This window comes from Platichthys flesus, chromosome 7, assembly GCF_949316205.1.
Source record: "Platichthys flesus chromosome 7, fPlaFle2.1, whole genome shotgun sequence".
Taxonomy (NCBI): Eukaryota; Metazoa; Chordata; class Actinopteri; order Pleuronectiformes; family Pleuronectidae; genus Platichthys; species Platichthys flesus.
This window is the reverse complement of record NC_084951.1, coordinates 13,985,295-14,001,984: the sequence shown is the minus strand read 5'-3', so window position 1 is coordinate 14,001,984 and position 16,690 is coordinate 13,985,295. Positions and strand designations below refer to the sequence as shown.

At 44.2% G+C, this 16,690-nt stretch overlaps 1 protein-coding gene across 2 annotated transcripts in view; it reads left to right on the top strand.

The window, feature by feature from the left end:
• samd11 (sterile alpha motif domain containing 11) overlaps positions 1-16,690 on the top strand; it is a 59,968-nt gene that overhangs the window by 17,540 nt on the left and 25,738 nt on the right. For both annotated transcript variants that reach the window (XM_062392943.1, XM_062392944.1), the window contains exons 3-4: positions 6,698-6,873; positions 15,838-15,947. In XM_062392943.1, the coding sequence (XP_062248927.1) occupies positions 6,698-6,873; positions 15,838-15,947 (286 nt within the window). The remainder of the gene's footprint in view (positions 1-6,697; positions 6,874-15,837; positions 15,948-16,690) is intronic.

The window sequence follows — 16,690 nt, the reverse complement described above, 5'->3', positions numbered from 1 at the left end:
AGGAGGGGGACTTGGTCGCATGCCTGTCCGCCCTACAGTGCTTTCTCACTTTTTTTTCTCTTTCTCTCACACGGCCTTGAACAACCAAGTGTTGCTTAAAGACTATATAAAACACACACGCACACGTACGCACATTATTTTGCGTACGTTAAGTACGTTTCCTCGACAAGGCGTCTGATCTCATGGTTGGAGATGTTCTCCACACACACACACACATCTTTCGAGAAATGAAGAATCACGTTTGTCGTGTCCTTGATTGTTTCCTGCCCGAGTTCACCCCTCCAGTATAAAGAACAACATGCTCATGCTTTTTGCCTGGTTGATGATATTTCTGCTGCAATTGTCATTCATACACCTATAAAACGTTGTTGATTAGAATGGCAGTAACAAGGAGCAACTTAACTGTTATCACTGATAGGGATGAGCCTTTCACAAGCAAGGGATTGCCTTTGCACAATGATATATACCACCTTATTAAATGCCTTTAGTTAGTGTGTGTGTGTGTGTGTGAACGGTGGAAGAACGTGTTTTTTCCTCTATCTCTGTGAAGGAAAGTGTCTATAGGAGCATTAGATTATTTTATGCCAGAAGAGTTCAGCGTGTTTTTAATTACGTATCTGTTTATTCACAGCCGGTCTTGATCTTTGCTGCTGTTCCAGATATTGCAGTAAGTGTGTTTACGCACACGCTAATAATTTGATTATAACCAGATTAGGAAAATATTAAAGCCTTTCTTAGATGTTTGTCCTTTCCTGTGACGGTGTAGCGTGCCTTTGTCTGATCTCTGTAAGTGTTTGGATTCTGAACATGCACCACAAAGGTCAGGGAGTGCAGCGGATGCAAATGGGTGTTTTTTTCACACACAAACAGTGTCATGGCTCAGGGTGGGGAAAAAAGGAAACGGCGACTTTATTTTGGGATGACGGCGACAGCTCTCATGACACAAGACTCATGTCATGCTAGATGTGATAGAGATTGTATTAAGCTGAATTAATCAAAGGATAAACGATAAACAGCAACTTATTTTCTTATTTTCTTATTTTTCTTATTGCTTTGTGGTGCTAATGAGACTTTTTCCACAAATCCTCACAAACAGTGTCTGGACTCTCAGCCAGATCATATAACAAGTTTATTAGAGGGTTACTGGGGGAAATCTGCTTACTGCAAACCATGAACACACACACACACACACACACACACACACACACACACACACACTTTAATCAACGCATTACTTTAATCAGATTATTTACAGTAATCAGGATATACCCGTCGTGTTTGCATCTCAATTTTTACGAAAGTTTGAAAAATATAAGACGCCCTTCGGAGGTGCACCTGTGGAAATGTCCCAGCATGCTGTGCGGACGAGACAAGCGATAACAGGGTGAGACTAAACAAAGTTAAGAATTTAGCAATTTGCACTCGGTGATGAACTGAATCTGAGGCTCTCTCTCTCTCTCTCTCTCTCTCTCTCTCTCACACACACACACCGATGGTTTGTTTTGGCCTTGTTTCAGAGCGCTTACGTGAACGTGGTAATGACCGCCTCACCCCTTCCCTCCCTCCCTACCTCCCTCCCCACCTCCCCTCGCTTATTTTTTCCTCCTCTCTCCCACTCTCTCCGTCATCTCCTCAATCCCCCCCTCCCCCTTTCCCCTACAGCTCGCGCCAACTCGGCCCTCCATCCCGCCTACACACAAACACACACACACACATACACGAGCACACACACACACACGCTGCGAGGTAACGGCAGACAGGCGCGTGACTCATTAGGCATTCGTCCCCCAGGGAGATCGCTGGGGGGGCGCGTGCGAGGGAGAGAGAGCGCCGCAGCTGCAGGAATGTCACGGGCGGCTACCGCTGTGTGTCTGTGTGTGTGTGTGTGTGTGTGCGTGCGCGCGTGCATGTGTGCGTGTGTGTGTGCTCGCTAATGCTGGCTGGAGCCGGCGGCCGGGCACTGCATCTTTCAGGAAATAACGCAAGAAGAAGGAGAAAAACACACACACACACACACACACACACACACACACACACACACACACATTAGTGCTCCTCTCCACCAGGAACCGGTTTAAAAGTCTGATATGAATTTAGAGAGAGAGAACATTAGATTGCCCTTCTAATTTCTGCTCGCCTCTGCAGGCCCATGTGTACTGTGACTGTGTGATGTCAGAACATTGTGTTGCTTTTAAACCAAATACCCTGCTATGGATTTATGATTCCAGGACACCACCCAAATGAGTTAGAACAACGCGTTAGCTACCACATGTTACAGCTAATGTTTTTTTCTCAAATGTCGATTTATTACCTATATCTACTATAATGATAATGTGTTCTGAGTATATTTTGGCTCGTGAATAGACCGTAATAGTGTACTTTTGACTTGATGGCATTTCTCGAGATTGTTTTCCATATAGTTAGCGAGCCCATAAGAATACTCTGTATCCTGCACTCTGGTAAATCTCAATTTTCCCCTTGCACTGAATTTCACTGACGTCTTAGGGAGACTTGTCATCAGGTTGAACATTGTGTGGATATTCACAAAAGCTAAACTTTGCACATTTGTCACCCCGACAACTCCAGCTTGAGAAAAAGTAAGGGAATGGGATAACAGTAGTCGTTTTTAGGTTGGCTTTTAATGAATTTGAACTTGAGTGGCACTCTGTGAAGCACGAACCTCCGCCTAGGCCCAACTGTCTCCTTAAATTCAATCAAGCAATTCAATCTAAATGCACACACTTTGATATCAGCCTCTTAAATGTACCTACACATTTTCATCAAGATCCATGAAAAGGGTGAAAATGTTGAAAAACACCCTGTCTCGCATTGGTAAAGAAAGAGGGGGGTAAAAACAAATTCTGCATCCGTCTCCTGATCCAGATGCACACCAAAATGTAACGATTTCTTCCCTGACCCATACCACATCCTCCCACCAACTCTTGTGGCAATCCACCCAGTAGTGTTTGTTTAATGCTGCTAAATGACACACAAACATGTCTGATCCACTGAACGGGCCACATGGCTTTCTTATTGCTGCCATACAAGCCAGTAGCCAGTCAGATTTACCTTTAGCTTAAGCACAACATCAATTTGTGGCCATATTCAGTATAGTATCAATCTTTCAGCATTTTCAAATTCAAAATGCTGTTGATCTCATCTTGGAGACTTCATGTTTTACATGAATGTTGGTGAAGAAAGTCTTTGACTGTCTCCTGGATGTGTTTGTCATGTACTGATAAGACTAAAATTGTGTGTCTAGATTGGGTAATAAGTTGGTCAGTGTGTCCCCAGGCCTGTGCGCATGTGTCTTTTTTTCTTGTGTGTAAAAGCCCAGATATATTTCTTGGCCGCCTGACTGTCAGACAGAAAACGTGGGAGGCAATATTCATAGAGGTGCTTTTAGTGGGACTTTTATGAGAGACTTTTTTCCATGGCTGAAAGGAGGTTGACCACACACAGTAAGGTTGCCTCGGCTCTGCGCAGAGGCGTGTGTGTGTTTGAGCGTGCACATACGAGCTGGAGCGTTCCGGCGCCCTTCCTTTCAGCGCCCCTACGTGGGCCGCCAGGGGTGTGTTTTGCTTCGTGTTTTGTTTCAGAGAGCCCTCCCCCGTGCTGCGGAAGTGTTGCCGGAAGCAGTGGGAGCTCACCCCCAGTTCTGCGTCAGTGCCACTAAAGAAAGGATCGGGGCTTTCCGGGAGGACGGGGGGGGAGTGTGTGTGTGTGGGGGGGGGGGGGTGCGACTGTCAGCCTGGGTATGTCACGGCCATGTGGGTGGTTGTCTACAAGCTCCCACACAAACACACACAGCTACACAAACACACACACAGCTACAGTCACGACTGCTCTTGGACAAACTATTCCTGTATACATTATATTGCTGGCATGCTCCAAGTAAAATCCCCTGCTTCGGAGGGGAATTCTAAGGAACAGGAACAGGTGTGTGTGTGTGAGTGAGTGAGTGTGCACACGATGTGTGTGATGGCGTAGCGCATGTGTGCTTGTGTGTTTTTCCCTGACAACGCGGAGAGAGCACGAAAGAAACTTGAGGCGGAGGATTTGTATCTAACAGATGTGTGTCTGACAGACGCGACCGTGGCTGCATCCGTATGAGAGCGGCGCTCTGTTGTTCTGTAGGGTTGTCCCCCCCCCCCCCCCCCGTAACACCCTGTTGGAGCTCGAGCACTTCCTTCCTGTACGGCGAGGCCTCGTGTGGAAGTAGCAGGAGTATCAGTAAGTGATCCACTGTCCTCAAACGCCGGAGCAGAGCTTGTAGAAACCTCTGACGGGAAAGAAGAAAGGAGGGAAAAACCTCTTTCCTGGCACGGCTCGGAGAAAAAAAAAAGAGAAAAGGGGAGAAATGTGCAGAACTATGCAGGCCTGCTCATCCTGGGGGATATTTTCATCTTTCTCTGTCTTCCCCCCCCCACCCCCCCACCTCCAACTCTTTTTAATGTCTGCCATTTGAGAGACTCCAGAGGGGCTGCACCTGTTTGCCTCTTGGCTAGGAGCCCCCAAATCCCTCCTCCTGCCCCGTCTGCCACTCATGCTGCTGCACCTCCTGGGATGGAAGGAGCTAGGGAAGGAGGGAGCGGGGAGGAGTGGTGGAGAGCAGGGTTGCGTGTGGTGGAAGGGATAGCTGGAGGGCTTGAAGGCGTCCGGGAGTTAGAGCAGTGATGTAGGCACAGACTAGAGGGAGAGCGAGAGACAGGAAGAGGAGGGGGAATATTGGTTCAAATCCAAGTCCTCTCTTCCACACCGGACAGGCCTTACATCTGTGGAACTTTGAGTCATCACATTCTCTTTCTTTTCTGTATTTGCTCTCACCTTCTACCTCCTGCATGGCTCCACATCTGCCCTCCTTACATCCACCCGGCTAACTTTTCTCCTCCTCCTGTCGTTCCTTTGCTCTTCTATAATTCCCTTCTCCTCCACTCGCCCTCCCTCCCACTCTCCCGTCCCTGTCCCGTCTCTGTGAGAGGTCCATGTTAATCTGCAGTGACCTCTTCAGGTCACATTAAAGGTCACCCAGCTTCACTTCCTAATGACCCGAGGGCAACACTCTCCTCTGTATCCCTTCTTCTCACTCCTCATTCCTGTCAGCTTTGGAAAAAGAAGAAAAACCCTCTGGCCATTTTAGTTAGGTTTTAGGTTAAAAAGTTAGGTGTGACTGTTTTTCAAACAGCTTGTGGGGAGGGAAGTTGCTTCATTACTGCCGAAGTACTTAAGTATTGGAGAATTTTTTTTATGTAATTCATTCAGTGAGTAAAGTGAGGACATTCAACAGACTTAGTTTAAGAGTCTATGTTGTTTAACTTCAGTTTGGCTCATGAGAGTTACAGCTACAGTCGTGTTATTATTCTGGACCACAACCTTTTTTAATCTTGTAAATTAGTTTAACTTTTGACGAGAATATTTTTAAACATTTAATTTTCTTAAATGACCATGACTGCAGTGGTTCCCAACCTTTTGTGTCTGATGTACCTCCACAGTCATGTCTGAGGATCTGTACCTCTTCAGCGACTGGAATGTTCCAATACCGTTTTCCCCTTCCTGATACTGATTCCAAGTTGGATTTTACTAATAATTATATTTCAATAGCACTTTTCAAGCAAATAAGCACAACATGTATTGGCCAGTACAGAGTACACATCCAATACCATGGCATTTAAAAAAAACACCACCTCATATGATGTATTTTAACAGCTGTATGCTGCTAACCCTGTATGGAGGTGATGATTCCTATTGCTGTATGATCTGGCTCAGGTTAAACCCTGCTGCGGTCTTATTCAAATATTTTCCAAATGGCTGATATTTTAGCTAGCTCTGGGGCAGTTCAGCAAAACTGCTGTTTTGGAGCAGTGAAGAACAAGTGATCTCAAGGAAAAGAAACTTGCTGTTTTATCTGGAGGAAACTAATAGACTTTAAAAATGTGGTATCAGATCAGTACATAGATTTGAGTACTCGCGTTTCGCATTTGTTATGCAACCTGTTATGTTATATATGTCTATAGTTCAGTTTAGAATCTGGTATTATTTTACACTGCCCATTTCATAAAATATGTTGTTAAGACTATTTTTCTCACACCTTGTAGCAAGCTATTTCTTATAACCTAATTTCAATAATTTATCTTTTACCTAAAGCTAAGTTGCTAGACGTGGCTGCTTGCTCGCTCAGTGTGTTGAAATATTTATTTTGATAAAAATTAAGATTTCTATCCTTTAAAAGTACATTTGGCAAACGCTTTTATCCAAAGCGACTTACAATTAGTGCATTAGACATCTATGAGGGGCCGTTTAGGGGTTCAGTATCTTGCCCAAGGACACTTTGGCATGCAGATGAGGAAGAGTAATTGAGTTACATTGCCATCTTTCAACATGCCCCCTTCTAACTGCAGGAGTATCTCCTAAGGTGTGAGTACTCCTGATTTGGAAATATTGATTCCGTTTGTTCTTTGAGAAGGCCTTTAAAAAGCAACACAAAAATAGTCAATCAATACAACTCAATAAAACTAAGATACCTTTGTGTTGAAGTCTTGAGTCAACTGAGTCACAACTTAAAAAAAGATACGCGCAAAACAACCCGAGGTGTCTGGAGACACCACTGTTGTGTTTATGTTTTTGTACTTTAAGGTCCAGGAATAATGAATCTTGTTGCTAAGACATCTTTTTCTTTCCTTTGTGCCATGTCGTGCAGAACCGTGGGCGCTTGGCTGAGAAACGTACCATCCCCCTTCCCCCCAACCGGGTGCCCAAGAAGGAGCTGGCCTCCATCTTCAGCAGTGACGACAGTGAAGGCAGCGAGCGGGCCAGCGGGGATCATGCCCACATCAAGCAAGAGGACGAGCTGCATTACAGTATTATGAGAAAGAGGTGAGGCTCCTGCTCTATGACGTCTGTGGCCCTGGTTTGCACCGGATCCCAAATCATTCTTATACCACACAGCCGTCAGTATCCCCGACTTTTTGTTTACATCTTACGTTTGCTTTTTATTGTGTGTTGAGTTAAAGTTGATGCATATTGTCATAATTTTCAAGGGCTTTTAATGTGAAGTAGCTTACATTGTGAAGTGAAAATCTCCCAGAGAGGAGAAATCTCCTGCTGTAGCCTCTGAGCTGTTGCTTGTGTTAAAAATAATTAACAGTCACAAGTCCCCAGTTTTGTTTACTTCTCTTCAGTTTCTGTCTAAAAGCAGACGGATACACGCTCATTTTTTTAATGGCACCTCAGGCGCGCGTGTTGTATTTTCATTAACTGTGATTTTAGGATAATTTGAGGTGTTAAAGGCTCATTTTGAGATGAGCAGACAAAGAACCGTGTTTCAAAAATAAACTTAGGGCTCTTGCTTTGGGATATCTGATGGAAGGATGTGTGCTGAGCTTTCAGAGTGTTAATTGGTTTGTCGGTCTGCGTTTTGTTGCCGCTGCCAAGTCTCAGCCTGTGTGTCTCGACATGATTTTTTTGAAAGACAAGTCACCTGAGTCACAAGTGTCTTCTTCGTCCTGAGCTTTCTGAGCCCTGTTTGATCAGAGTCTTTAGTATGAAAATAAAATATAAGCTGTTATTGCTTTAGAATCGACGCCCGTATTGATGTGCATCTGTTCTAGCTGCTCGATTAACAATTTAAGAAGGTATTAGAACTGAGGGCGCTAAGGAAGTGAAAAACACAAACAGACTGAGAGCCAGAGACTTAAATTATTGATAAGAAGTCGCAAATTCTCCTCAAAACCACTTCAACAGTCAAAACGCTCAGTTCAATATGCATCTCTGAACAGTCTCTGATTCCTCATCCTTCACGCTTGTTGTTTTCATTAATTTATGGGAAAGTATTTTCCCTGACCGGAATATTTTGTTTCAATATTGGCTTTTTCATCTCTGAAAACTAGAATAATAAAACCGCAATTGGTCTCCGTTTATTTGGAACAATTTATATGGTTTTCAGAAAGTTCTCAATTCTTGATTTTTTTAATTTTTAGTGCGAATTATTAATTGGCTGCTATAAATATATTTAGTAACACTTCATTAAAATGTCTATAACAAAAATGTATTCGAGAAAACAGGACGTATCATTTTAGTCGCCTCGTAATTGCGTCATATCAGCTTTACCCGCGGCTTTGTTAACCTATGACAATTGAAAACCACACTGCTAGACGGTTAGTGGGTTGTCTTTTCCTTCCTGTTTGTAGTTGTCTCTCTCGATTATTCATTGCTGTTTGCTGCACAACGTGAGTAAAACTGTTATTTGTTGCCTCGGCCATTTACATGATTTGCGCGTGAGTCGTGTCAATTCGATTTTAATTTGCAGTCGGGCGAAGACAACAACTCCCATGATCCCACACTGCTTCATGACATCATCAAACTAAGTCTTCTGTTGTTGTTTTGATTTAAAAAACCATCACGGCCGCAATTTACATTTCGTTTGTTTAACTAATTGTCAGATTTAAAATTCATGGACGGAGGAATTATTTGTGCTTGAAATGAAAATGTGGACTGCATGCACAAAAAGTCTTTGAGGATTCAGTGAATCAACTTCCCGTTAATAAGATAAATCTCTGCCTCTCATTGACTGTAATCACTCTGCTTCATCAAGAAATTGAACCAAGTATTAACGGGATCTTAAGAAATATATTAATTTGCAACCTTTAAACCAAATGGAAAGACAGAAATTAGGACATTTTTGGAAATTGGCGTCTTTGCCGATCTGAGATTTCTCTCCAAAAACGTAAACACATCTGTCTGATCCAGAAATCAGACAGGCTATGAAGAGATATGATGCAGATGTTGTTCATTGATTAACCTCCGCATCTCCCCAGCTGCAGCATAAGCAGCTTGTGCAACCTCATTACAGAGGAGGATGTTTTTCATCTCTCGAGACTTGCGTGTGACACGGCGGACAGCACGGCAACTTGTGAAGCTTAAAATGGATCCACTAACATCGTTTGAGAAGCCTTCCCCTCCCCCTGACACTTGTGCCGCTGGCGTGTTAAGATGATAATGAATTTAAAGAACACTTATGACTAATATGTCAAGCTTTTACCCTTTGAAAGGCGGCGACTCGCTGGAGCCGCTGCTGCCGTCTGTCGCGGGCATCCGTCTCAGCCTTGTTTTATCCGTTAGTGCAGGTCTGGACGAGCGGGATAATGGGATGTCCAATCACGGAAATCTTATTTCCATTGACCGCAGCTTCGTAAGTGAGTCGTAGAAGGGTCTTAACAAATCGGATTTGGCCAATGGATGTGAAAAATACAGGGCCTCTGTATACATGTGCGTGTGAGTGAGTGTCTGTGCAGCCTCATCCACACATCATCAGGGCTGGCGGCAGCCCCGCATCACACCCACTTGGTTGCTGCAACCTGCCCACTGTTAACTGCACCTTAATTTGTATGGGCCCATGTAAGCAGCACGTTTCAATCATTTCACTCAGGGCAGTTTGGATCTCAGTATCTTGCACTTTGGAATGCAGACTGGAGTTGCAGGGGATTGAACCAGCGACCTCAGTTAGTGGACAACCCTCTCTACCTCTTGAGCCGCAGCCAGCCATAAAGCTGCATTTGTCCTGAAGAAGCACAGAGCATCTGGACTCAAGACTGAAGTGCAGCCGAGCCACAGCCCCGGTAATAATGATCACAACAAGGTATCAATACCTCCCTGAGGTATCAAAACCAAAGTCTAGTTTGGCTTCCGTGAAACACACAGGAACTGAAATGTGGGAATAAAATGGAGTTCTATTATCACGGTGCCGGTATCATTAACACTGATGTATGGATTTCATCTTGGGCACTAAATATTTGATTTCGGTAACTCGGGATTTTAGTGTCTTACTCAAGGGCAAAACAAAGCCCACCTTAGTGTTGGTTTCAGTTGGCTGTAGATAACAAGGCTTTGATCAAAAAGTGCTGACGGAGATTCTGGGTAATTACCCGACAACCACTGAGGATTTTATAGGTTCCGCCCACCGACGTCTGCCTTTCAGCCCTGAGCAACCATGTAGAGAAAAAAAAAATCCACCATACCCATTATTAACCTGCACCAAAAAACTCATGAGGCTTTTTTTACTCATCCCTCACCCGACGTCTATCTAGAACTTCCCCATCTACAAAATAGGAAATTATTATTATATTTGTATTATTATTGTTATTAAATTAAGTATATGAGAGGGGCAGCAGACCTTTACTATTTATCTTTTTACACCAAAATTAGTGGTTATTTGCAAGTTTACACAGGTAAATCCATAAAAAATTGGCAAATTTACTCCTTTTCCATTGCCAGTTTAAGAGTTTACCTTATGTTAGTTTTTTTTTTGACCAGTGGAAAAGTGGCTATAGACAAAAGCATAAAACATTTCAAGCTGCTCAATCGTCAGGGGATAATCACTGTGTCTTTAGAAAGGCCATCTTGTCTTGTGTCCATCCACTCAAGGGGAAAAGCTTTTTGAAACAAGCAACATATTGAATTTAACAGAACATGTTAATGGTTTGACCCTGAGACATTTGTCTTCAGCAACGAGGTCATAATGTAACTGTGGCTGTAATTATGACCTCATCATAGTCTTTAACTGTTGTCGGCTTAACTTTGTGTTTTTTTAACTTCACCGAAACACTGAGGCAGCTTTGAAAGGAAGATGGTCACATTCATCAACACTCAGAAGACTCTAATAAATTATAATGATTAGTGACTAGTGTTTCCTCTGTGTGAAAGAGGGACTATTTCTTCACGAAGCAGCACTGGCTATATTTTGTTGATGGGGATTCTGGACTCAATCTTGTGCAATAACCGCAGTGAGGGAACGACACCGGCCCTGACGTGGCTTCTGTATGTCCATTGCAGTTGACATTTTTGTCCTCTGGCTTTATTGAACCACTGTGTCATTGCCTTATGCCAGTAAAGGGTCACGGACAGTGTGAAATTACTGGAAATGGCTCTCCCCCTAAAGCACTAATTAGTGAGCTCTGAGGTTTTATAGCTTTCTAGAGGAGCTTTCTGCTTCAAGAGTTTTTGGCCTTGTTTACACGCGTTCACCAGGGCAACAAGATTCACAGCAATTTGGTTGTTGATTGGGCGTTGGCTGCGGCAGCAGGGCGTTCATTGTTTCCCACATAGAGCAGCGTTTTGTCTATTAACCTCCTGTACAAACACAGGATTAACCAAAAACATGGTTTGCAGCAGCTTAGTCCATGTTTTGGCGTCTGCTTGAAGGTTCCTCATGCAGGGCCACATGTGAAGAACACAATGTTTACCGTTCATCGGCACCTCTCATACGATACATGAAATCTGCTAAAGATAATAAGAGTTTGCTCTTTGAAAGCACAAATGGATCACAACACATAACTGATCATTTATTTTTTAATCCAAATGTCCGAGATGAGAAAGATAAGATCTCTTTAAGTGTGAACCAGTGGACAGATGAACAGGCTTAGCACAGGAAAGAAACTAAATTCAACATGGCCGATTTACAGCACATTTCTTCTCCGTCATACTCTTCTCTCCCTCCTTGGCTGCCTTATCGACCTCATGTCAATCTCTACAACTGAGGACCAGCGGAGAAGTGAAGCCGGGCTACTCTTACTTATTTATGTATCCATTTCGGTATTTATTCATTACCCCCTCTGCTCTCAGGGCTCCCAGTTGCGGGTTGCCTTTCGATCCAGCTGTGAGCCGCATGGCAATTGTGTTTCCGTTGCTTGCGGGAATAAGACAAAAAATCCTAAAATGTATAAGGAACAGATCTATATACAGACATTAAACATCATGTGTCCTCAAGAAATGTGTATTACCTAACTAAAAAGGCGTATTTCATATTTGAGGCGAGGAATCATAGAAACTTTACTTTTTTTAGTCAGCACTTTGGCCAAGCCAATATATTACTATTCTTCTAATGCTGTGGGTTTTGGAATATTGTATATTGCCTGGTAGTATTTTAATGTTTCTCAGGGTCACATGTGCAGGTTGGAGCGGGTTGTGTTCAGGGCTGTAGTCTTGAGACCGGAGGAGTGTACATGGTAAACCTACGCGCACCAGATGTTGCACAGCGTCCTCCTCCTCCATCTCTGTCTCTCTCTTTCTCTCTTTCTACGCTCCACACCTCCACCTTTGCATCCCTGCTGTGCGTCTGTCAGCACTTTCCCAGTGGTGGTGTGAGACATGGCGTCAGGGCGCCTGGGCTGCCAGCTTCTGCCAGCTCACACTGTGACCTCCAGCCCCGCCACCTCAGCTCCACGTGCCAATGCCACAGCCGGCCACTGCAGGTCGTTTGTTCCGAGTTGACTCCCGGCGCCAGGAGAGGAGTCTTTTCATATGTGCACTGCGATGGCAGACGGGAGCACAACCTTTCCTTAACAAACTAAAGAGCCTATAGACTTGAATGATCTGGCATATTAATGTGATTAGCTTTTTCCAGGGATACTGGTGATGTTTCTGGTGATTTTATTTATTCTTTGATATGTGGTTTTTCAATATTGACAACACAATACAAGTATGAATATAGAGTCGAGGTAAAGTATTTTTTTAAATGTGTCGAGAGAAAGCACTGAAAGAAAGCAGCAGTAGAAATTTTGGTTAGATGTTTCCTGAGATTTGAGTATCAAGTGTTAAAAAGTTTTAAAACTTGGCGTTGAATGCTTGGTTGGATTCCTGGGCTCGTTTTCTTTTTCTTGGATCAGATATTTTCTGACCCTAAATCAGGGAAACCTTTTAACTTATGTTATACAATATATTCACTCAAGGCCAAGGGTGGGGAACCTTTTTCCTGTAAGGGCCTTTTCAGTTTTAATGACCTCCTTCGTGGGCCATTCTAAAGTATTGAATACACACATACATATATAATGATGATGATGACAATGCTCACAAGCTGCTTTGGAATGGAAAACTAGACTTTTCTTGCGGCGTCAGTCAGTTTTATCAGTAATCCACTCTGCGATGGTTCTTTGAGAGAAACTGTCTCTTTGGAGCATTTTCACTTTGTCTGGTTTAAACAACTTTGCGAAGACTACAAGGCTCCTTCACAGATTCTCCTTCTGAATGATGTCTCAGTCTGTTAGCCATGAGCGCACTTGACACAAAAATGACCAGCATAACATTGTCTCTGTCAGAATGTCGGCTTATGAAAGCTGCTTGTTGGGCACCAAGCTCCAACGAAGATCGTTATCTTTATCCAAAGCATTATTTTCTATCTGCATATAACCCGGTGTAAAGAGATGTGTCACTGGCCTTGTCTGTTGTTTGTCCATTTATCTGGGAAATGGGTTGCTCTTGTATTCATGAATTGTCTCACGGTCCTGGAGGCCGGAGGTTCGCCAACTCTCATTTAAACAAACGTCTTTGTTTACAATAGCTGCATTGAGCTTTGGAAAAAAAATCTCCTTCAGTGCTAGAACTCGGGTATTGTTTTGGCACCAATTTAAAAAATGATCAGAAATTGAATCACTTATACAGAGATATATATTCAGTAATGTTGGAGGATCCATGAAAGAATTTTCTTCCTCGACACATCTTAGTCGTCCCAGTGTCTGGGTGCGTCCGTCCTGTGGCCGGGGATGAAGGGGCAGTATTGACCAGTTTAGGGATCAGCTGAGGATGAGATGATTGTCTCCGGCGTGCACCTGGGAGATAAGAAGCCGGCTCATGTCCTTCTTAGCTATCAGGCCCGACAGCGACAATATCACCCCCGCCGTACTCTCTAAGGCGCCCGTCCTCCCCTGCTAAGGCTGGCCTCAGGAGCTCCTTAGGGAGCGCTGACTCAGGTGACTGGGTTTTAACCACCACCCCCCCCCCCCCCCCTCTCCATCTTCCAGAGGTCGAGAATGACCTTGCCTCCACCCATAGAAAGAGGAGAGGAGGGAGGGGGGATAGAGGGAGGGCAGAGGTGGATGGGGACAGGACTAGGCCCTCATTAGCCCGGGCCGAGGTGGGACAGCTCAGGAGAAGTGCGCTAATTACCCCACTAACAATGTCCTTGCCATTCATGGCTTAGAGTGGCCACTTTGCCACGGGATAATAACCCCATCACCTCTCCGAGAAGTTCAGGATTGCATTTTCACGATCACTTTAAATGATGGACAGAGGGTAGTGTTACAACGCAGCCAGCGGATTGATGGATTTAGCTGCAGTTTCTCACAGTGGAGCATATAGCTGTGTGCGATGTGTGTTTTTTTTGGAGTCACTGGTCGACGCAGATCTGCACAGATACATTATTTTACAACTCGAAGCACAATGAAAAAAACAACCTTCCCTGCATCTCATTTTGTCTTTTGAAGAAAACCATTGGGCTCAGACTGGGAAAGCTACTAATTTGAGCAATTTACACTCTAAAAAAGAAGCCTATCATTAGTCTTCAGAGTTTGCAGTCACAGTCAAATCAAGCATCTCCGTGCGCAGCAACTAGCGGGGAGTGTTTGGTCTGAGACAGTTTTCTGAGTCACTGGTTCGTCGTGACGGAAAGGCGACTGGTGAAGCCGGCACGGCCAGCATTAGGTCCTCTACACGCTCCCCTTCATCTTTCCTGTTAGCGTGTGGAAAACAGCTTGGCGACCGGCAGCCTGACATTACAGCGGGAGCCTGTAATCATGGGACTGTAAAAACCCAAATCCAGCGGCCGCAAACAGTGTGGCCTCGTCATAGCGGTGGCAGCTAAGAACCATTCACCGCTTTTGTCCCATAAACGGAGCTTTGCCATGTCATACCAGACCCCCTTCGTGGAGGATTCTGCTTTCAATAAACTTGCCACTTTAGGCCTGCGAAGGAGATTTCTGCTGACACTCGAGGAGTCTGATACCATCCAAATAATGTGTCGGAACGCTGCATATTTTTAGGGGTTGTGACGGATTCCAAGAACAGTAAATGAAATGCAAACTGTCAGCTGAGAAATATTCAACCCTGTACCTCTCCTGCCACACAAGCTGTTTGCCATTACACCGTGACTACACGTGCACTGCGCGGCTGCTACACTCCCCTCAAATGCTAAGCGCCTATTTCCCATCATTATGCTATTTAATGCGATCAGGATGCTAATCAGATTGAAAATGAAATGCCTCCATGACACAGTTGCGTGGGTCCACCGGTGTGGGGGGGGGGGGGGGGGGGGGGGGGGTTGGAGAGGCTGGCTGGGGAGCATTTGGAAGGGCAGAGTGGCTCCAACCAGATCTGGGCATATAATCTCTTAACCCTCCTCCTGCTCCTCCTCTGGGAGCTGAAGGGCAGGAGAGGATGCATGAGAGCAGTGAACGGTTTTCTTGTGAAGGAATATTCAAGAATATAAACATTAAATCATATTTTTTTATCAACAGTGTTATATAATATTATGCTGTTTTATAATATTCCCTGTAATGAAAACCTGCTCAAGGCTGATATTTAAATCTTAAATATTGATTCATTTTTCTTTTCAAATCATCTGCAGCATTTGGCGGCCGCAGTTTTAAAAAGAGCCATAATCATGTTTTAAGCTGCTAAACTACTTATGAGTTGTGAATATGTTCGTTAATACATCTTAGTGTAGAAGATGAGTAGGGATGAGACCCAAAAGTGCTGGATGCAGTAGTCTGTCAGTGTGTATTACACACCTCCGAGCTGAGAGACGCTTTACAGGACGGCCACTTGTAGCTGCAGAGAGTGTGTTGAGGCATGTGTTTCAGAGAGGACAGGTCTGTCTGGATGAAGGATTTCTGCAGTAAGTAGTGTGTGAAATTGTATGAGTTTACGCTCTGCTGCTTTAGATTGCGCGGCGTGGAATTAAGTTTGTTTGGGCACCCTTTTAAATGTGTTTATCCTCTCTTCCCCCTCTCTTTTCTCTGTGTGTGCTTGTGTGTGTGTGTGTGTGTGTGTGTGTGTGTGCGTGCGTTACAGTCGTGACAGTGACCTCTCTACAATCATTTCCAACCTGCACCACACCAGACAGCACGGCATGCCCGAGGACCAATCAGCCTCTGACCACAACGCCAGTCCTGGAAACTCAGGTAGGACCCCCAGTGATACCGTCAGTGTGCATGTGTGTTTAACACAGGCTAAGTGTCAGATGTCGTCTTTCCTTCCCCAACCCCTCCTCCATTCTCTCTCTCTTCCTTTGCACCAAGGCTGATGATCCATCTGCCTTCTCATCTCCCTGTAACACATGTAAACGCTCCATTTCCCCCATTTAATTTACTTTAATTTGTGTGATTGGAGGAATTTAACGTAAGCTTATTACTCATTCCTGAAGGTCGCTCTGATTACTTAATGTTCTGCCCACATTCTCTGCTGCACTCCAGGATTTTTGTTAAACCTCCCGTTTTAAATTACCTCTGAATAAATAGCTTTGTTTGCCATTAATCCATTTTCATGTGAGCAGAGGAACCATGGTGAGTGTATGCTAAGCTAAGAGCTTTTCTCGCAGCTTACAGACAGAGCATAGACAGCATTTAATCACAGCTATTTGTCAAGTAGCTTGTGTGAAGAAGTTGTGCAGCCGCTGAAGACATATGGTTGTGAAACGGTGTCTGTGGATATCAATATTCAGCGATCAACCGACTGTACCGGATGTTTCTGCCACAGAATGTTACTTTTACCTATTTACCTCATCACATAATGTGTGTTTGTGTGGTTTACTGCAGCCTTACAGGGAATGACTGATGGCAGCAGTGTTTTATGGCAACATGCAAACCAAACAAACTTTTCACATTATTATATAGTTGTGTGTCTGTATGTTGGCCATGCGATACGC